The 21149-nt window shown below is 48.5% G+C and overlaps 1 protein-coding gene across 1 annotated transcript in view; it reads left to right on the top strand.

Moving 5' to 3' along the window:
* The window catches only part of LOC309554430 (poly(U)-specific endoribonuclease-A-like), a 42554-nt gene extending 21851 nt beyond the window's left edge, over positions 1-20703 (top strand). Inside the window, exons 4-7 of the mRNA XM_082256151.1 lie at positions 8841-8962; positions 9049-9161; positions 10589-10742; positions 20290-20703. Of these exons, the coding sequence (XP_082112277.1) occupies positions 8841-8962; positions 9049-9161; positions 10589-10742; positions 20290-20553 (653 nt within the window). The 3' untranslated portion in view covers positions 20554-20703. The remainder of the gene's footprint in view (positions 1-8840; positions 8963-9048; positions 9162-10588; positions 10743-20289) is intronic.
* Positions 20704-21149: the final 446 nt, after the last annotated feature.

The raw sequence follows: 21149 nt of genomic DNA, 5'->3' as shown, positions 1-21149 counted from the left end.
TACTTCTTCTTTATGAAATAAGCATTTTTTTAGTTTCACGTATAGATTGTGTGTGAGTAATCTGGATAACAAAAGTCTTACATGTTTTATATGTTCAGACAAGGATCGTGAATAAAAAAGTATATCGTCCAGATATACCACAACACAGACATCAAGTAAAGGCCCGTACACACGTACCGATCGTCGGCATACAAACGTCGGCGGACGAAAGATCTGCCGATTGTACGCGTGTTAGTATGGTGCCTCCGACAGATGTCTGCGCACAATCCGCGGACAAAAGTCTTTCGTGCAAACATGAAAATTTTTGTCTGCGGACACCAGAACGGACGATTGTTCGCCTGTCCGTACAGAATTCGGCCGACAGACCGCAGATTTGCAAGACTGGGCATGCTCAGAAAATTAAAAACACAGGGAAAGTTAACCATTACATGACATCACTTCTGCAGTCAGCTGAAGTCTGCAGACAAAATTCTTGTGCTGTCCTTGTGCTGTCTTTGCACTTTTCAACAGACACCGACATCCCGGGGAGAAAAGACGAACATTTGTATGCCGACGATCGGTACGTGTGTACGGGGCTTTAGTCTCTAAGGATATAGTTTATGAATCGTTGGAAGGCTGCGGGAGCGTTACATAGCCCAAATGGCATTACAAGATATTCGAACAATCCGTATCTGGTTCTGAATGCTGTCTTCCACTCATCTCCATCACGGATTCGGATTAGATTGTATGCCCCTTTCAGGTCCAATTTTGAAAAGTAGGTAGCTCCACGCACTTGTTCAATGAGTTCAGGGATAAGCGGCAAAGGATTACGATCTTTTACTGTAATGGCGTTCAATTGCCTATAGTCGATAATAGGCCTGAGACTTGAGTCTTTATTGCGGACAAAAAAAAGTCCTGCAGCTGTGGAAGAAGTGGAAGGTCTAATAAAACCTTTTGTCAAATTCTCATCCAAGTATTCCTTGAGATGGGAAAGTTCATCCTGCGAAAGAGGATAAACATGACCAAAAGGCAATTTAGAATTAGGGAGTAGATCAATAGTGCAATCATAATCCCTATGGGGAGGCAGTATTTGAGCATTTTTCTCAAGAAAAACTTCGGACAGATCCTGATAGCATAGTGGTGCAATCTCATCTGACACCACAGACAGGATCTTTCCATAAGACGGGAGGTTACACGTACTCTCGCAATAGTAAGAGAGGAAGGTTAGGGTCCGTTTCTTCCAATCTATGGTTGGTTGATGTGTGTGTAACCAGGGAAGTCCCAAAACAATGGGAAAGTGGGGCGAAGACAATAGGTCGAAGGTAGTGGTCTCCGTATGAGACTCGTTAGTGGTGACTAGGAGTGCTTGTGTCTGATTAGTGATTGGGTCAGAAGATAACGGAATACCGTTAATAAGACTCACAGAGACAGGCTTAGGTTTTGAAATAATAGGTACTTTATTTAAAGTAGCAAAACGTATATCGATATAATTTCCGCAAGATCCTGTGTCGATCATGGCCTTAGTGGTAATCCTAGTCTGGTCCCACTGCAATGTCAAACGAACAAAAAGATAAGGGTTAGTAAATGAAGTTGTCAATCCCCCTAGGAGGACATGTGAACACTCGCCCTCTAATTTGCGGACAAGGGGACAGACGCTTATCATGTGATCCGGGGATGCGCAGTACAAGCAAAGATTACTGGATCGTCTCCTGGCTCTTTCAGCAGTTGATAAAGGTGGGTGTATGGTTCCTACCTCCATAGGAGTAGGGTCAAAGGCCGAAATCCGAGAAGGACTGGACAATGGCATTCCCATTTTTTAAGCCTTTCTTTCTCGCAGCCTCCTGTCTATGTTGATACTGAGTTGTATCAAAGCATCCAGGGTGTCCGGTAAATCCGCTCGGGCGAGCTCGTCTTTAACGGCTTCTGATAGGCCGAGTCTAAATTGAGTTCTCAGAGATGTATCATTCCACCCTGAATCAAGGGTCCATCTTTTGAACTCTGCTACAAAGTCTTCTACAGGTCTCCTACCTTGTTTCAAGGACCTAAATTGAATATCGGCAGTACTCTGCCTATTGGGGTCATCATATAGACTAGCGAGTTCCGCTAGGAATAAAGCATAAGAGTTGAGAAACTGATCATTTTTCTCAAAAAGAGAGTCTGCCCAGGCCCGTGGATCACCCGTTAGGTATGAAATAATAGTACAGACTTTGATATGATCAGTAAGGTAGGTACGAGGTCTTAGCAAGAAAAGTAACTGACAGGCGTTTTTGAATTTCCAAAATTTTTTGCGATCACCTGTAAACACTGGAGGAGGATTTATTTTGGGTTCAGGGGGCTGAGCAGCGGCAAGTTGTGATAGACGGGTTACCTGCTTCTTCAGAGCCTGATTGTCTTCTTTTAATTCAGTAAGAGCGTGTATTAACGCAGTCACTTGTTGTTTTAATTGTGTCACTTGAGTGGGTAAATCTGCTGAATCCATTTTTGGTTCGCTCAATCTGTAACGCTCCTGCGTTTTCTGAAACAAGATGGATTTGCAGCTGCAGAAAAACTCCACTCAGTAGTCATGTAGAGATACGTTGAAATACCAATTCCAACTCCCAAGACTCATCACTGTGGTCTGTCTGATTCGGCATACAAATATACACACTCAATAAGATGTTCCTGGAGTGATAGATGTATATAGCAGTATAGTGGTGATGAGTTGAAGAGACAGGTATGAACAGTGACAAATAGGTGAACAGCACTTAAGAGAAATGTTCATGAGAGTACAGATGGTAACAGGTAGGATGCAGATAGGTTAGCAATCATGTATGGTAGTAGGTGGTAGGACAGCAGATGACATACAGGAGAGACTAACCCAGTGCAAGGATAGATGTTAGTAGGCTCAAGAGCTAGCAATCTAAAACAACAGTGCAGATGATAGTTACAGTCCTTAATATGCAGAGCTAGATAGTGTAAGCTTAGTAGGAAGGTTATGGAGGATTCCCCTGCGGGGTACTTATCACTAATAGCAAGCAGTAGTAGAGAGGTTCGGTATGAGCGAGTGATCCGGTAGCGGGATACAGGGATCAGCAGCGAGGTTCTGACAGCGAGGTACGCTTGTAAGCATATGAGCTTCAAGGCAGGTTGAACGAACATGTGAGTGAGAACGCCGGCGGTTGAAATAGCCTCTCTGCGGCGCTCAGTGATGACAGCATCGGTCTTAAAGGTGTATGCACACCTACCAGAAGAGAATGGTGGGACGCATACACTGAAGTGGAAAGTGGAATAAGGGTACCAGAGGTACCAGAACATTACAACCATTCCCCCTGGTCCAGGGTCTGGCGGCTCATATAATCCGCCTGCCAGTTCTCCACCCCCGGAATGTGAACCGTCGATATTGCCGGGACGTGTGTCTCGGCCCAAGACAGAATTTCGGCCACTTCCCGAGCCGCTCGGGCACTCCTGGTGCCCCCTTGGTGATTGATGTAAGCCACCGCCGTGGCATTGTCCGTCTGCACCCGAACCGGACAGCCCTGCAGCCTGTCCGTCCAACATCGAAGGCAGAGATTTATCGCTCGCAATTCCAGAATGTTGATCGGAAGGGAGGATTCCTCCTCCGACCAAGTACCCTGGGCGGACAGAACGCCCAGAACACCACCCCAGCCCTACAGGCTGGCATCCGTGGTGATCACCGTCCATGAAAGAGGACGAAAAGACTTGCCCCCCGACACCGACGGGGACTGGAGCCACCACAGAAGATCCCTTCTGGTGCGATGACTCAACGAAATCTGGAGATCCAGAGATTGCGGCCGCCCGTCCCAGCTGGACAGGATCTCCGCTTGGAGACCCCGCGTGTGAAACTGGGCGAAAGGAATCGCCTCGAAAGCCGAGACCATCAATCCCAGACACCGCATGCACGTCCGGAGGGACGAGCACGGAGCGTCCCTGAGGGACCTGACTTCTTCCTGAAGAGTCCTGAGTTTGTCGTCCGGAAGGAAGACCTTCGCCTGGACCGAGTCCAGGATCATTCCCAGGTAGGGAAGACGAATCGACGGACACAGCGTTGACTTTGGAAAATTTATCGTCCAACCAAACTCCTGCAGAGTCTGCATCGTGACGGACAGGGCCTCCACCAGACCGAACCAGAATGTCGTCCAGATACCCCAGGACAGAGATGCCCTGGGCTCTCAACAAAGCCAGAACGGGTGCAAGCACCTTGGTGAAAACCCGTGGAGCCGAAGCGAGACCAAAAGGTAACGCCACGAATTGGTAGTGATCCTCCGCAATGGCGAATCGAAGGTACCTCTGGTGACCCTCGAAAATCGGGATGTGAAGGTACGCATCCTTCAAATCGATGGAGGCCATGAATTCCCCCGGATTCCATGCGGAACTTGCGAACCCGCACAAAGCGGTTCAGAGCCTTCAAGTCCAGAATTGGACGTACCTTGCCCTCCTTCCTGGGCACGGTGAACAGATTGGAATAGAACCCCCGAAATCTGTCCCGATGAGGCACCGGAACCACCACTCCCTGAGCCCACAGGTCCCGCACCGCTAGGTGCAGATCCCGCAAACGCTCCGGAGACAGTTGAAGATTTGAAGGAAAAAATCTGCTCTCCGGCCGAGAGAGAAACTCGATCTTGTAGCCAGACCGAACGATTTCCTGAACCCGTGGTGGGTAGGAAAGTGCGCTGATTCAATATAGGGTGTGCTGCTACCTTAGAGTGTATGTTGTAAAATAGGTAAAGAAATCAGGTGCGCTGCCCTAGTGCCTATGTGCAACATACAAAATGATGTAAACAAATAAACCAAAAATGCAATAATAATGCAAAAAAAATGAAAACGTATGCAAATCGTGTAAAACAAAAAATGTCCAGAAGGTGACTAGTGATACACCAATGTGCAATAAACGTCCATATTATAAGTCCATAATTAAAGTGCAAAAAATGGTGACAAAAACTTCCAGCTTGGGGAAAGGTGAGCTATGATTGGAAGGTGCAAAGTCCCACCACCAGCTTGGCCTCTTACCAGAAGTTAAACGTTAAGGGCATATATGAATATGACCGCTCCAAAGGTCATGCAGCCAGGTAGAAAAGTTCCCAGAAATACAGAAGGCACTCTGACACACTCGTGCTCCCTAGACTCTTACCGGACAAAAGCCAAACAAGAAGCCTGGTTCTATGGTGATGAGTGGTCCTGCCGGGGGTTACTGGACTCTAGGATGGCTGATGTAGTTGCTTGTGTCCAAGAGGAACAGACCCAGTCAGAAAGCCTGACGAAAGAAGATCCTGCCAAAGGTGGCTAGACTCTGATTGGCTGCTGTAACTCCTTAGTCTGGTCGACCTCAATAATAGGGGACACAACAGAGGGGACCGCAATAGTGCATTACCAACAGTAGATTTTTATTAAAACAAATGGTTGCACTTACAGTTGTGAAGACAATAATAGCGAGTTCCCTCACGGAGGAGCTGTATGGCGGGGTCCGCCTGCAGTGCGGACCGCTGCCTGGTCTAGATGTGATGACGCGGCGCCTCCTCCCTGACGCGTTTCTCCCGATAGGGCATCCTATCTAAGTGGAACACGGGCCAGCCAGGGTTGAAGAAAACCGAGCAAGCGTCCCCTCACCCCAGAACTGGGTGAGGGCGCCCCTTCAGGCCGCATTGTTATGGGCAGCGGGTCCGGACTGGCCGGACTTCTGCTTACCTGACCACGGCTTCTTTTGGGAGCCTTGACCCTTAAATGGCTTGCCCTTATAGTGCGACCGAAAGGCACAAAAGGACCCCTGAGAGGGCCGAAAGGAAGCATGCTTCTTACCAGGAGCCGCCTTAGCCTTGTGGGATTGGGGCAAGAGCGTGCTCTTACCACCCGTGATCCCCTTTTTATCAGTGTATCCAAGGAGTCGCCAAAAAGGCGAGATCCATCATAGAGCAGATTGGCTAAGGTCTTGCGCGAAGATTGGTCCACAGACCAACACTTCAACCAAACCAGGTGGCGAGACAATACCGCCACACTGTGTACACGTGCAGCCAACGGTACTATATCCAAGTCCGCATCACACAAATACATGACAACCTGATGGATTTGATCCACCATATCCAATGTCGCCGGTGAGGCAGAATCAGCCACCAGGACGCGTCTAAGCACCTGCGTCCAACTCGCGACAGCCTGGGCTGCCATAAGTGAAGCAAATAGAGCTTTTAGCATAGAACCCGTAATAGAATAAGTATGACGGGCAAGAGACTCCAGCCTCCTGTCTGTGGCATCCCGGAACACCGGGGCATCCTCTGCAGGAATCGCAGTGGACTTATTCAAAACCGCTATCGCGTGATCCACCGGGGGCGGTACACACCAACGCTCATCAGTAGTGGGCGTGAAAGGATAACGCAGCTTGAACCTACTTGGCACAGCAAAAGGCTTGCGTAAATTGCGCCATTGTTCCTTAACAGCGCGCTGAAAATCATCAGTGCAGGGAAAGACCTGCGATGTCTTGCGTCTTTTCTGCGTCCCATAAGCTGCCAGGGCAGCAGGAGGACATGGTTCATCCTGTAATCGCAGTGTTTGTTTGATAGAAGCAATCAATTCATCCATGAGTGCAAGCTCTTCAGACGAGCCAGGGGGAGAATTATCAACCCCTTCAACCTCAGCCGCCACCTCGGACCCCACAAGATCCAGGGAGGAACGGGACCCTGATAAGGAGACCCCAGCCATAGCAGCCCCATCACCATCACCCTCTGAATCAGAGGAAATTGAAACTCTGGGCCGTTTAGTGGATTGAGCAGCCACAAGCATTTGCACCTGAGCAGCAAGGTTAGCCACAACTGTAGCCAAATCCCCCCCCCCCCCGCGGGGGAAACAGCAGTCCCCTGGCCTCCCACCAATGTGGTAGGAAATTTGCTTTCCTGAGAATCCATGCCCCAAAGTATGTGGAAGAATAAAGGGTTAACTGCCCCTTTAAAAAGCGCGGCGAGCGCAGCCCACCGCACACACACACCAGCACAAGCCGACCCCCACAGGGAAAAAGTACAACTCAGGCAAGGATACAGGGATGGGGAGGTAAAAACCTGGAGAGACCGCCGCTGCTGCTGCCTCGATCGGTGCGCCCAGGGAAAAGGAAGTGATGTCACGCAGGGCGCTCTATGAAAGCCTATGGAAGGCTACAAGAAAATGGCCGCCTGCAGTGCTACCATGCGGCCGGAGCGAGCGCCGCCAAAATGGCGGCATTTGGCGCCGAAACGCCGCTCCTCCACCACAGCGAAACCGCCAAAAACGCATGCAGCAAATAAAAATAATGGCGGACCGCCGCAGCGGTCGCCGCAATGTGCATAACACGATACAATCATGCCCCTCAGCACACAGCCTGTCACACATTAAGACACAGCACATAAAACTGACACAGAACAGTGCAGCATAGCCCCCCTCCTTGCAGCCCACAGAATGCAGCCAGCAGACAGGGAGTCCAACAGTGTGACCAGAGGCAGGGTTACACAGTCCCAGACTGACACCCCCCAAACAGACAGGTCCCCACACAGATACACTTACCTCCTAAATGGCGTGGGGAACCCGCACAGGCGAACAAGCCACTGCACATGTGACAGGGAGAGTCGCATCCAGGACGCAGAAGAACTGGGGTTGAGAAACCGCACAGCGTCCAGTGAGGTAGCCACCTCACCATAGCATCCCTGCACCGAACAGGGATGGGTCATTCAGAATGCCAGGAGAAGTACCTGACTGAACGCTCGATGGCAGGCTGGGAAGCCACTGACCCACAACCTGCGACCAGGGGGATCAGCCCGAGACCCAGCCCGCATGATCCTCTTCATCAGAAGACCTAACTAATGCTGACAAAAGTAACAGCTAAGTAAAACTCAAATAAAATCAAAAAAGAAGAGAAAGGCTGAGACAAAATGCCCCAGCGTAGAGACATCCAGCTACTCCTGACAAGCTAGACATTAAAACTGAGGTATGGATGCAGGAAGTAGGAGGGTATTGACTGAGGGGACCACCCCCTGGGGGTGGGATATGTTAAAAGCTTTAATATTAACATATTCTGTTGCCTAGCTACTCCTACGGAGCAAAGTCTAATACCCCATTGTGACGAATATGAAGATGGCGGCGACTGTCGGAGGACGTAAGAGAAATACTAATTTGCCTAATAATTCTGCACTCCCTGTAAAGCCTAAGTAAACCCATCGTTTTAACAATTTTAAAAAAACCTTACATTTCCAGCAAGTGCCGGAAATATACATTGATTGTGTTCTCAAAGAAACTGTCAAACCATTCAATGGCTGCTGTCATAACTGATAACATGTGCAGCATCATGACAGTTTGGGCTCTTTCACACGGCCGCTCCGATTTCTTCTTCCGCTGCGGCACTTTTTTTTTTTTCACAGACACGGGTGACACTTGTGTCATCCGCTCCGTATGTCCGCATATCATCCCATCCGTTTGCGGATTATATACGGACATAATGTATGTCTATGGGGATTGCGGATGTCAGCGGATGACACCGCTGACATCCGATTTTGCATCCGTTCCGTTTTTTTAATGGAAGAAAAATAGGGTTCTGTTCTGTTCCAAAAAACGGAACAGAACTGAAAGGACGCAAATCGGATGTCAGCGGATGGTCATCCGCTGACATCCGCAATCCCATTGACATGCATTATGTCCGTATATCTCCCGCAAACGGATGGGGTGATATACGGACATACGGGAGGCCCGTGTGAAGAGCCCTTAGAGATCAAACAGAGGCCAAGATGGCAGCTGCCCTGGCTAAAACCGATAGGAGGGTTTACTTCCACTTCAACCTGAACCCTGATTGTCTATCTGAGATAAACAAATGATAATTATGGTCTAAAATCTTCCCTTTTTACTTTCACCTTCAGCGTTCATCTCTCTTTTGGACAATTACGAGATGTCCACCGGGGTGGCAGAAGTGGTCACAGCAGAAGAAGTGGCAGAAATAAATAGTTTTCTGGACGCCATTTTGGAAACGAAGGTGATGAAGGTAAACGAGCAAGGCGCACCTTTCTTTGTTAGTGCAGCCTTCTTCTATGGCAGAGGTGACTCCAACTTGTTTTCTTGGCCTTTCAGCTTACTCATGAATATCTGGTTAAGAAGAATTTGGCAAAACCAAGCCAAAAAGAGTTCAGATCTCAGCTGTACAACATTTGGTTTCAGCTGTACAGCCGGGAGCCGGGGAGAAGGTGAGCCACAATTTACCGCATGCTATACACAATACTGAACAATGTATATAACTCTGCAATATTATCACTATTGACTATGTGGACTTCCCAAAACTCACAATCGGTATACTAAATTATATTAGTATCGGAGAATTGCGTTCTGTTAAAATGCAACCAATACAGTTTACATTTACATACAATATTGCAATTGTATCCTCAGCACAGGTTTACGATAATAAACAACACAGGTATATAATCAAAGTGTCACAGTGGGGGAGAATTACTAAAACTGGAGCACACAGAACCTGGTGCAGCTGTGCATAGTAACCAATCGGCTTCTAACTTCAGCTTGTTCAATTACGCTTTGACAATAAAACCAGTTGCATGAGATTCTGTGTCAACGATTTTACTAAATTCCCCCCCGGTGTATTTTGAGGGAGCACACATTCAGGCTTATTGTTGCAGTGCTCTATATCAGTGTTTTTCAATCTTTTGTCAGTCAAGGCACCCTTTAAAAAGGATGGTCACTCCCGAGGCACCCTTAAAAAATTAGACAGTTTCAAGGCACCCTATTCTAAAATGTAAAAGCTTTTCAAACAGTTTTACATAAGGCAGCAACATCCTCAAGTCCAAGTAGGACACCCAACATTAGAGGTGATTTATTCTTCTAAAGCAAATACACTTTTACAAACTGGCACTGACTAGTACTCCAATGTTTCTCTTCTCCCTCAGTTTTTCTCCCATCACTCTAATGCTGCTAACAGCTAATGTGACCCCAATGCTGATGGAGAGGGGCAGGGAAGGGTCAAACAATGATACTATGCTACAATAATCCTGATTATGTCATTGGTCGTTCGGATTCTGGCAGCTATAAGGTTGTAATGGTACACAATGAAAACCTGTGATTAGTGTAACTTAAAAGGCAGCCTTCATTCACACGCTGACTTGTATAAAATTTTTGGCAATTTTTAGGCATTTTGTGAAGGCACCCTGGTTAAAAAAGGCTTCTCTATATTACTCACATTTTCAGAAAACTCTTTACCACATTTTTGATACTGTATTGTAAATGGAGATATGAAATTAAGTCACTAGAGGGAGCTCTTGTTGCGGTCACATTACCTCTGTAGAGATTAGTTATAAACTGCAAAGGGAGCGCATTGTATTCAGTGACTCCGCTGACTCGTAAACTTGCATTGAAAGAAAGAGCCTTAGAGCACAGCCGTTGTGGTTAATTTATAAACCTGTAGATTTAACGCAGTAACAAAAATCTAAAAGAACATACATGTAAAAATGTAAAGTTTATATCATTACGTTTTTTATTACCTTTAAGAATGTATGTATGTATACATTGCTATGAGAAAATAGCCTATAAATTCACTTTTTTTTTTTTTACCAGGAATTTCAAACATGAATTTCAAACATTATTGCTTTTTCTATGTTTACTGCAGAAACGACTCTTGCGGGTTTGAACACGTGTTTGTGGGCGAGTCGAAGCGAGGTCAGGAAATCATGGGCCTTCACAACTGGGTTCAGTTCTACCTGCAAGAGAAGAGAAACAACATAGACTACAAGGGTTTTGTGGCCCGACAGCACAAAAACCGGGTAAGAATATAAAAAAAAAAAGGGAGCAGATTTTTATGGTATGTGTGCCAAAAGCTGAACCAGTATGAACAAATTCTATTCTAATGGGATTAGGTGGTAATGTTTGTATTTGAGCAAAATCAAAATAAATATGCAGTGCATCTCTGTAATAGACACAGATTTTCCCATATTTTCTCCCTTTAAAAAACTACAGTACAGGAAAATAGCTGGTGATCTGCCAAAAATCCAGTGAGCTTCTTACTTCCTGTAGTCAGCTGACAACACTTAAGCTGCTGTAAAATCCCATGCAATGTTCTCCACCTTTCCTTGCCCTTTTGTGTACAACCACACATGCATACATTGATTCCTTTCCCAGTAAAGCAATACTTCACTCCTAAGAGCCTGTCCACACACTGTATGTAGGGAAAGGGCTTCTGGGAGCTCTTGAGAAATGTAGTTCTGGAGGCAAGCATACGTCAATTGAAACTGAACTAACCGCAACTGTCCCTGCAAGGACATGGGGAGAAATAAAAGATTATTTCTCTTACGTCCTCCGACAGTCGCCGCCTCTTCATATTCGTCACATATGGGGGTATTAGACTTTGCTCCGAAGGAGTAGCTAGGCAACAGAATATGTTAACATTAAAGCTTTTAACATATCCCACCCTCAAGGGGTGGTCCCCTCAGTCAATACCCTCCTACTTCCTGCAACCATATCTCAGTTTTAATGTCTAGCTTGTCAGGAGTGGCTGGCTCTCTCTGTGCTGGGGCTTTGTGCCCCAGACTCTTTCTTCTTTTTTGATTTTTTGTTTGAGTTTTCTCTCTACCTTTTACTTAGCTGTTCTTTTTGTCAGCATTAGTTAGTTCTTCGGATGAAGAGGATCATGCGGGCTGGGTCTCGGGCTGATCCCCCTGGTCGCAGGTCGTGGGTCAGTGGCTTCCCAGCCTGCCATCGAGCGTTCAGCCAGGTAACGCTCCTGGCACAGTGAACGACCCATCCCTGTTCGGTGCAGGGATGATTGGTGAGGTGGCTACCTCACTGGACGCTGTGCGGTTTCTTAACCCCCATTCTGTGCGTCTTGTATGCGACTCTCCCTGCCTCATGTGCAGCGGCTTGTTCGCCTGTGCGGGTCCCCCACGCCACTGTGAGGTAAGTGTATTTATGTGGGGACCTGTCTGTCTGGGGGGGTGTCAGTCTGGGACTGTGTAACCTGCCTCTATTCACACTGTTTGTCTCCCTATCTCTCGGCTGCATGCTGTGGGCTGCAGGGGGGGGGGGGGGGAGCTGTGTGACACTGTGTGTGTCAGCCTTGTCAGTGTGAGAAGCTGTGTGCTGTGGGGCATGTTTTGTGGCATGTTTGGGCATTATACAGCGATCGCTGCGGTGATCTGACATGTTTTTTTATATACAGACATGTGTGCATTACTGTACTGTGGAGCGGCGGTTTCGGCGCCAAACGGCGCCATTTTGCCTACACTCGCTCCGGCCGCATGTTCTACATGCATGGCGGCCATTTTCTTGTAGCCTCCCATAGGCTTTCATAGAGCGCCCTGGCAGCATCACTTCCTCTTCTCCAGGAACACCAATCGAGGCAGCAGCAGCGGCGAGGGTCTCCTCAGGTTATATCCTTCCTATCCATTGCCTGTGTCAGTTTTATTGTCCCTGTGGGGGTCTCATTGTGCTTGTGTGTGGTGCGGTGGGCTGCGCTCGCCGCGCGTGTTAAAGGGGCAGTTAATCCTTTATTATCCGGCATTTGTTGTAGGGGCAATGGATTCTCAGGAGGGCAAATTTCCTACCGCCTTGGTGGAAAGCCAGGGGACCGCTGTTTCCCCCCCAGGGGGGGATTTAGCCACTATTGTGGCTGGCCTTGCTGCTCAGGTGCAGATGCTGGTGGCTGCTCAATCTACTAAAAGACCCAGAGTTGCTCTTTCCTCTGATTCTGAGGGTGAAGGTGATGGGGTTGTTATGGCGGGGGCCTCCTTATCGGGGTCCCGCTCCTCCCTGGATCTAGTGGGGTCCGAGGTGGAGGCTGAAGTTGAAGGGGTTGATAATTCTCCCCCTGGCTCGCCTGAAGAGCTTGCAATCATGGATGAATTGATTGCTTCCATAAAACAAACGCTGCGTTTGCAGGATGAAGTGTGTCCCCCCGCTGCCTTGGCGGCTTATGGGACGCAGAGAAAACGCAGGACGCCGCAGGTTTTTCCCTGCAATGATGATTTTCAGCGCGCTGTTAAGGAACAATGGCGCAATCTGCGCAAACCTTTTGCTGTACCAAGTAGGTTCAAGCTGCGTTATCCTTTCTCGCCTTCCACTGATGAAAGGTGGTGTGTGCCACCCCCAGTGGATCACGCAATTGCGGTTTTAAACAAATCCACTGAGATTCCTGCAGAGGATTCCCCTGTGTTCCGTGATGCCACGGATAGGAGATTGGAGTCTCTTGCCCGTCATACTTATTCTGTTACGGGTTCTATGCTTAAGGCTCTGTTTGCCTCTCTCATGGCAGCCCAGGCGGTCGCAAGTTGGACGCAGATGCTTAGGCGCGTCCTAGTGGCCGATTCGGCCTCGCCGGCGACCCTGGATATGGTGGATCAAATCCGGATCCGCAGCCCATAACAGTGCGGCCTGAAGGGGCGCCCTCACCCAGTTTTGGGGTGGGGGGACGCTTGCTCGGTTTTCTTCAGCCCTGGTTGGCCCGCGTGCGGGACAGATGGGTTCAGGAGATCGTTCGATCTGGTTACAAGATCGAGTTTCTCTCTCGGCCGGAGAGCAGATTTTTTCCCTCAAATCTTCAACTGTCTCCAGAGCGTTTACGGGACCTGCACCTGGCGGTGCGGGACCTGAGGGCTCAGGGAGTGGTAGTTCCGGTGCCTCATCGGGACAGATTTCGGGGGTTTTATTCCAATCTGTTCACCGTGCCCAGAAAGGAGGGCAAGGTTCGTCCAATTCTGGACTTGAAGGCTCTGAACCGCTCTGTGCGGGTTCGCAAGTTCCGCATGGAATCCCTGCGGTCGGTGGTGGCTGCCCTGGTTCCGGGGGAATTCATGGCCTCCATCGATTTGAAGGATGCGTATCTTCACATCCCCATTTTCGAGGGTCACCAGAGGTTCCTTCGATTTGCCATTGCGGAGGATCACTACCAGTTCGTGGCGTTGCCTTTTGGTCTCGCCTCGGCTCCGCGGGTCTTCACCAAGGTGCTTGCACCGGTTCTGGCATTATTGAGGGCCCAGGGCATTTCTGTCCTGGGGTATCTGGACGACATTCTGGTTCGGTCTGCGACCAGCCAGGGTCTGGAGAAGGACCTGTCTGTCACGATGCAAACTCTGCAGGAGTTTGGTTGGACGATAAATTTTCCAAAGTCGACACTGAGTCCGTCGGTTCGTCTTCCCTACCTGGGAATGATTCTGGACTCGGTGCAGGCGAAGGTCTTCCTGCCGGAAGACAATCTCAGAACTCTTCAGGAGGAAGTCAGGTCCCTCAGGGACGTTCCGCACTCGTCTCTGCGGACATGCATGAGATGTCTGGGATTGATGGTCTCGGCCTTCGGGGCAATTCCCTTCGCCCAGTTTCACACGCGGGGTCTCCAAGCGGAGATCCTGTCCATGTGGGACGGGCGACCTCAATCTCTGGATCTTCAAATCTCGTTGAGTCATCGCACCAGACGAGACCTTCTGTGGTGGCTCCAGTCCCCGATGGTGTCCGGGGGCAAGTCGTTTCGTCCTATCTCGTGGACGGTGATCACCACGGATGCCAGCCTGTCGGGCTGGGGTGGTGTTCTGGGCGTTCTGTCCGCCCAGGGAACTTGGTCGGAGGGGGAGTCTTCCCTTCCGATCAACATTCTGGAATTGCGTGCGATAAATCTCTGTCTTCATCGCTGGACGGACCGGCTGCAGGGCTGCCCGGTTCGGGTGCAGACGGACAATGCCACGGCGGTGGCCTACATCAACCACCAAGGGGGCACCAGGAGTGCCCGAGCGGCTCGAGAAGTGGCCGACATTCTGTCTTGGGCCGAGACTCATGTCCCGGCGATAACGGCGGTTCACATTCCGGGGGTGGAGAACTGGCAGGCGGACTATCTGAGTCGCCAGACCCTGGATCAGGGGGAATGGTCTCTCCACCCGGCTGTCTTCCAGATGTTGTGCGCGAAGTGGGGTCTTCCAGATGTGGACCTGTTCGCGTCTCGTCTCAAAAACAAGGTGAGAAGGTTCGTGGCAAGGACGCGCGACCCTCGGGCAGACGCGTCGGACGCGTTAGTGGCCCCGTGGCATCAGTACAGGCTGATGTACGCGTTTCCACCGATTCAGTTGCTGTCCAGGTTCCTTCGCAGGTTACACTCGGAACGCAGCACGGTGATTCTTGTGGCACCGGACTGGCCTCGCCGGTCCTGGTACGCAGACCTCGTGAATCTGGCGGTCGACGCCCCGTGGCGTCTGCCTCTTCGAGACGATCTCCTGTCTCAAGGACCGATATACCATCCTGCTTTACAGTCACTGGCTTTGACGGCCTGGCTGTTGAGACCGAGGTCCTGAAGGAGAAGGGTCTCTCCCCAGAGGTCGTTCATACTTTGATCAACGCGAGGAAGTCTTCCTCGGGGAAGGTTTATTACCGTACTTGGAAGGCTTATTTTGCCTGGTGTGAGTCCAGGGGGTTTTCACCCCGCACGTACTCGGTTTCCCGAGTGCTGTCCTTCCTTCAAACGGGTGTCGATCAGCGTTTGGCGCTGGCTACGATAAAGGGTCAGGTGTCTGCGCTGGCCGTTCTGTTTCAACGTCCCGTGGCTTCCAACTCCTTGGTTGGCACTTTTGTTCAGGGTGTGCGGCATCTGGTTCCTCCTAGGAGGGATCCTTTGCCCCCTTGGGACTTGAATCTCGTTCTGTCTGTGTTGCAACGTGCTCCTTTTGAACAGATCAGGGAGATCTCGTTGTCTATGTTGTCCAAAAAGGTCGCCTTTTTGGTGGCGATCACTTCGGCTCGCAGAGTGTCGGAGCTGGCAGCTTTGTCCTGCAAGTCTCCGTATCTGGTTGTTCATTTGGATAAGGTGGTCTTGCGACCTAATCCTTCTTTTCTTCCGAAACGAGTTTCGGAATTCCATCTTAATGAGGATATTGTCTTGCCTTCGCTGTGCGCGAAGCCTATACATCCAAAGGAGGTGAGATTACATTCTCTGGATGTTGTTCGGGCGATAAGGGTTTACCTTAAATCGACTGAGTCTTTTCGAAAGACGGATTCCTTGTTTGTTCTTCCAGAGGGTCCTCGGAAGGGCATGGCAGCGTCGGCCTCTACCATCGCAAAATGGATCAGGCAGACCATTGAACAGGCCTATGCTTTGCAGGGGAAGGCTCCCCCTGTGCCTGTGAAGGCGCACTCTACTAGATCTCTGAGTACGTCTTGGGCCTGTCGTCATGGGGCTTCTGTAGCCCAGGTGTGTAAGGCGGCGACTTGGTCGACCGTGCACACTTTCACGAAATTCTACAAAGTAGATGTTCAGGCATCTGCGGATGCTTCCTTTGGCCGCAAGGTTCTTAGTGCGGCGTTGCCCTAGGGTCCCTTGTGGGGACCACTGGCTGTTGGGATAAGTTTTTTATCCCCTGGTTATTTGTCTTTTCCTGGGTTGTTGCTCCTGTTGAACACTTGTTTTTCCTGTTGCCCAGCTGGTTTCCTTCCTTTGGTAAGGTTCCTTTCTTTGATGCGGAGACTGCGTTGCCTTTTCGGCGCGGATGCGTTTCCCACCCCTCATGTTTGCACTGCTTTGGGACGTCCCCATATGTGACGAATATGAAGAGGCGGCGACTGTCGGAGGACGTAAGAGAAAACGGAATTTTTGTAAAATCTTACCTGTAAAATTCCTTTCTCTGAGTCCTCCGACAGTCGCCGCCCCCGCCCCTCTTTTGGGGTTTGGTTGTATACTCTACTGCTATTCCACTAAAACTGAGATATGGTTGCAGGAAGTAGGAGGGTATTGACTGAGGGGACCACCCCTTGAGGGTGGGATATGTTAAAAGCTTTAATGTTAACATATTCTGTTGCCTAGCTACTCCTTCGGAGCAAAGTCTAATACCCCCATATGTGACGAATATGAAGAGGCGGCGACTGTCGGAGGACTCAGAGAAAGGAATTTTACAGGTAAGATTTTACAAAAATTCCGTTTTTTACTAAAGGTTAAAGGAGGTACAAGATCAATGTAGAAAAAAATAATGCTGGGACATGATTGAGGCAGGTTTAGGGGTAAGTTTTTGGGTAATCCCTGGACATACACTGGATTTACCTTCTCAATGTTGATGGCTAAGCTAAGCATTGTGATAATGCTAAAAGGTGAAGACAGCCCAGCTCCATCAAAGAACTGCTGGTCGTTGGATGTGTGAGATCAGCAATCTTTCCCTAGGCTAGGGAGGCACCACAAATCTCTGAACTTTTGAAAAATATTATAAGCAGGGAGGGAGGAAGATATTAGAATGCAGGCTATTGTAACTGGTAGGATTTAAAGCTATGACATCAGCACTGCAAGGCTAAATTCCTAAACACTAAGCCACTTTACTGCTCTGTAGACCTGTAATATATCCTAATATACCAAACTGCTGTTCATGCTTGACACCTAACTCCTAAACAGAAAAGATGAAGCAGTATCTAAAGAAAGCTGCTGAAGAAAGTAAAGGAGCCAAACAGGCTTACGCTGTCCAGTGGCAAGCTCCCTGTGACCTGAACAACCACGTAAGCTCCAGGATTTTAAGTGGTTATACCAGGATAACTGCAGCTTCAGGCATTAGCCCGGTATCGTTTTTTTTTGGAGCCGACGGTCGGCTTTCTTGTAAAAGCAATCCAAGCGCCTAATTAGCCACTGGATTGCTTTTACAAGCAGTGGGAGGGGTGATGCCCCCTCCCACCGCCTTCCATGACTTTCTTGAGCTCTCCCATCCCACAGGGTGCCCCGAGCGACCAGCCAGCACTTCCCCCGGCTGATTTTAAAGGTAATAAGAGACCAGAATGGCTTTGACCGCCTCTATGATTTAGAAAACCGGAAGCAATGAGCATACCGCACTTCAGGTTTGCCTGGATGTAAACAGTGCAATTTTTAAATAAGGAAAAGCATTTACTTACACCAATCTTAGTGTGATCAAATGCATTAAAAAAAAAAAAAATTAAAGCTCCCCCATGCTTGCGCAGAAAGGCGAACGCATATGTTGGTCCGGCATGCACGCAAACAGCAATCTTCCTATACACGTATCACTGCAAACATCAGGGCAGTAATTCTAGCACCAGACCTCCTGTGTAAATCTAAAGTGGTAACCTGTGAAGTCTTTTAAAGCATTGCCAAAAAGTCAAATTATGTGTAGTTTTTTTTTGCCTTGCAGTTTTAAAGCATGACAGGTTTGGTATCTACTTACTCGGTGTAACATCATCTTTTATATTTATATTTTATATAAACAAAAGGTGCCAGAAAAGGTCTGGTCTTAAAGTGTTACTAAACCCAGGACCCTGCATTTAATATCTGGTCTCCCACAGTACACAGAACATGGAAATGCAATAACGTTAGTAAATATAAACTGCTAAATACCTTTTCTCATTAGCAGTATATAGCAGTCTTGTGGCTGCTATCAGTGTCCGGACGAGCAATGGTTAAAGCTTGTAGGAGGAGTATTAATTATCCTATAACTGTCCTATGATGCTGCATGACCCCTGTGAGGGGTGTTGCCAGGTGGGTAAAAGACCAGGGGCTTCAGCCTGAAGATAAATTTTGATCCCGCAATGCCCCCTTCTGCCATCAGAAGGGGGCGTGAAGATCAGAGCGGAGGAGCTTTGCCCGGTGCTGGATTAAAGGTGAGTTTAACACCAATTATAGCATTCTGATGGGGCGACACCCCTGGACCCATTTACAATAAACAGTGAACCCCCCCCCCCCGCCCACACCCCTCTGGACCCCTTTACATTACACAGCAAAATGGGTGTGGCTAAATGCTTAAGAGTGGGAGGGGCTGATGGGGCATGGTTAAAAAGAACAAAAAAAAAACACGCTGCCTTGCACTTAAAAAAAAACTTTGATTGCTGTGCCACAAGCTGGCGTCTCAAGGACACAACCTCAGTACAAGAATTAAAAAAAAAAAACAAGGAAAAGCTTTCATTACAAATGGGTTTGCACAAACTGCGGAAGAGTGCGCTATGCTGAGCGTGCAAGGATTCAATAGTGCATTATGTACAGGGTGCAAGGTTCAGGAGTGCGTTATGTACAGGGTGCAAGGTTCAGGAGTGCGTTATGTACAGGGTGCAAGGTTCAGGAGTGCGTTGTGTACAGGTGCAAGGTTCAGGAGTGCGTTACGTACAGGGTGCAAGGTTCAGGAATGCGTTGTACGGATTTCAAGGTTCAGGAGTGCGTTACGTACAGAGTGCAAGGTTCAGGAATACATTACGTACAGAGTGCAAAATTCAGGAATTAAACTGAAAAGACACCAATTAAACATGGCACACTTATCTTAAAATCTTGATTAGCAGCATACAGGAGCCCAGGCAAGAATGCAGGCATCAGATCACAAATGAGTGCAGCCTATAGCAGGAAATGCAGCAGTGTAAACCTCTATCCAGCACAGATTGATGGGCAAGCCGGGGGGGGGGGGGGGCGTATGGCCACAACGAGAGTGATTGGAGCTGTCAAAATTGAGGCTCTGAATTTGGGTTTGGACGGGGCCGATATGCAGGGCTCCACCTCTTTCTTCTGTGCATAGACAAACAACCGGCATGTATACATTGCTGACCAGGGAGGAAGGTGGCAGGGGGACGGGACCAATTGTAACTACTGCATGTGTACCCGTAGCAATGTTTAATAAGTCTGAATTATAATAAACCTGAATTCTGTACAGCGGTATGTGCACATACAGTATTTACATTATTTACAATTGGTCCCGCCACCTTCCTCTCTGCCAGCAATGTATAAAAACACCCGCTGTTTGTCTATGCATGTCTGACAAAGGGAGCGGAGCCCCGCATATTGTCCTGCCCATCCCCGACATCAGAGCTTCGATTTGGCAGTTCCACTCGCTCTCATTGCGGCCGTACGCCCCGACTTGCCCACCAATTACTGGATGTGCTGGAAAGATGTCTACACAGTTCTGAGGTATGTAGCCCTGAGTTTCCAGCCAACCCCAGGCCTTGGGACTTGGGTCTAATAATTCTAAATAAGAAATACAAGACCCGGGGCTTTTTGGGGGGCCCACTCGGTGCTACAGTGCTGATTGGCCCTGTGCTGATCCCATGCAACCTCCCTAAGAGAAGAAAAAACCTCTCTAGCAATACACACTAAACCGAGCATGTGCAGAGTGCCCCCAACGCTCTGTACTATCAGGAGATGGATTGGGGACTGTGGAAGAAGGGGAGGATCAGAGAAGACAGAAGCAAACAGCCTTTTTACAATGCGGAGGATTAACCCCTTAGGTTCCACTGAGTATAACAAGCAGGCTTTACTGCATATACAGACTGATTTTACTGTTGTGGGTTTAGTAACACTTTAAAATGGATAAGAGGGTTATGTCAGGGTCCTCTTTACTCATTGTTGGGTCCTTTTTCTTGTCTTTCTTCTATTAGCCTGATGAAGACGACCAAGTGTTGAACCTGCAGTTCAGCTGGAAAGACATGGTAAAACCGGTGGGCAGCAGCTTCATTGGAGTCAGTCCTGAATTTGAATTCGCTGTCTACACCATTGTGTTCCTGATGTCTCAGGAGAAGGTCACTAAAGAGATCGTTCGGGTGGAGGAGTACGAGCTGCAGATTGTTGTCAACCGCCATGGCCGATACATTGGAACAGCCTACCCGGCCCTGCTAAGCAGTAACAATCCAGACTTGTACTGAAAACCTGTGTCCTGCCCTTTAGTGGCCATTCTCAGGAAACGCAAAATTATGTAGCATAGCATATCTCAAGACTGTTACATGTTATTACTGTCACCTGAACTAAATGATGGGAGTCATGATTGTGTTCCGACTTTATATTATAAAAAATTGAGAATTCACTAGGAACTAGGGATATTATTGAGGTGTTTCAGGTCAAACACCTTGGTGGTGGCATGTGGTTCCTGGACATTATTCAGGTGACAGTACTATTCAAGATGTACCCTCCTAATCAAGGAGAAAAGTGAGGCCAGTTACTATATTTTATCAGGGTGCTGTAATGGGGGCCACATGTAGGCCTGTTTACAGAATGGCATGAAACATTTCATTTTTTTCGCACTGGCACTGATTCATTGAGCTGCAGTAGTGTCTAACCCCTTTCCACCCACACTTTATATATAAACCTCTCCCAGCATTATGCTCCATGCTGGCGATATGTTTTATGACATCCTTTTGAGAGCCACAAGCTGACAGTGCAGCTGGTGGCTCTCAATGACATTTGTCACCAGCAGCTGGGGTCCTCAGTGATCGTTGGGGACCAATCAATGTGATTCGTAATC

The sequence above is a fragment of the Pelophylax lessonae genome, assembly GCF_965119305.1.
Source record: "Pelophylax lessonae genome assembly, chromosome: 4".
Classification (NCBI taxonomy): Eukaryota; Metazoa; Chordata; class Amphibia; order Anura; family Ranidae; genus Pelophylax; species Pelophylax lessonae.
This window is presented reverse-complemented; position numbering and strand designations above follow the sequence as displayed.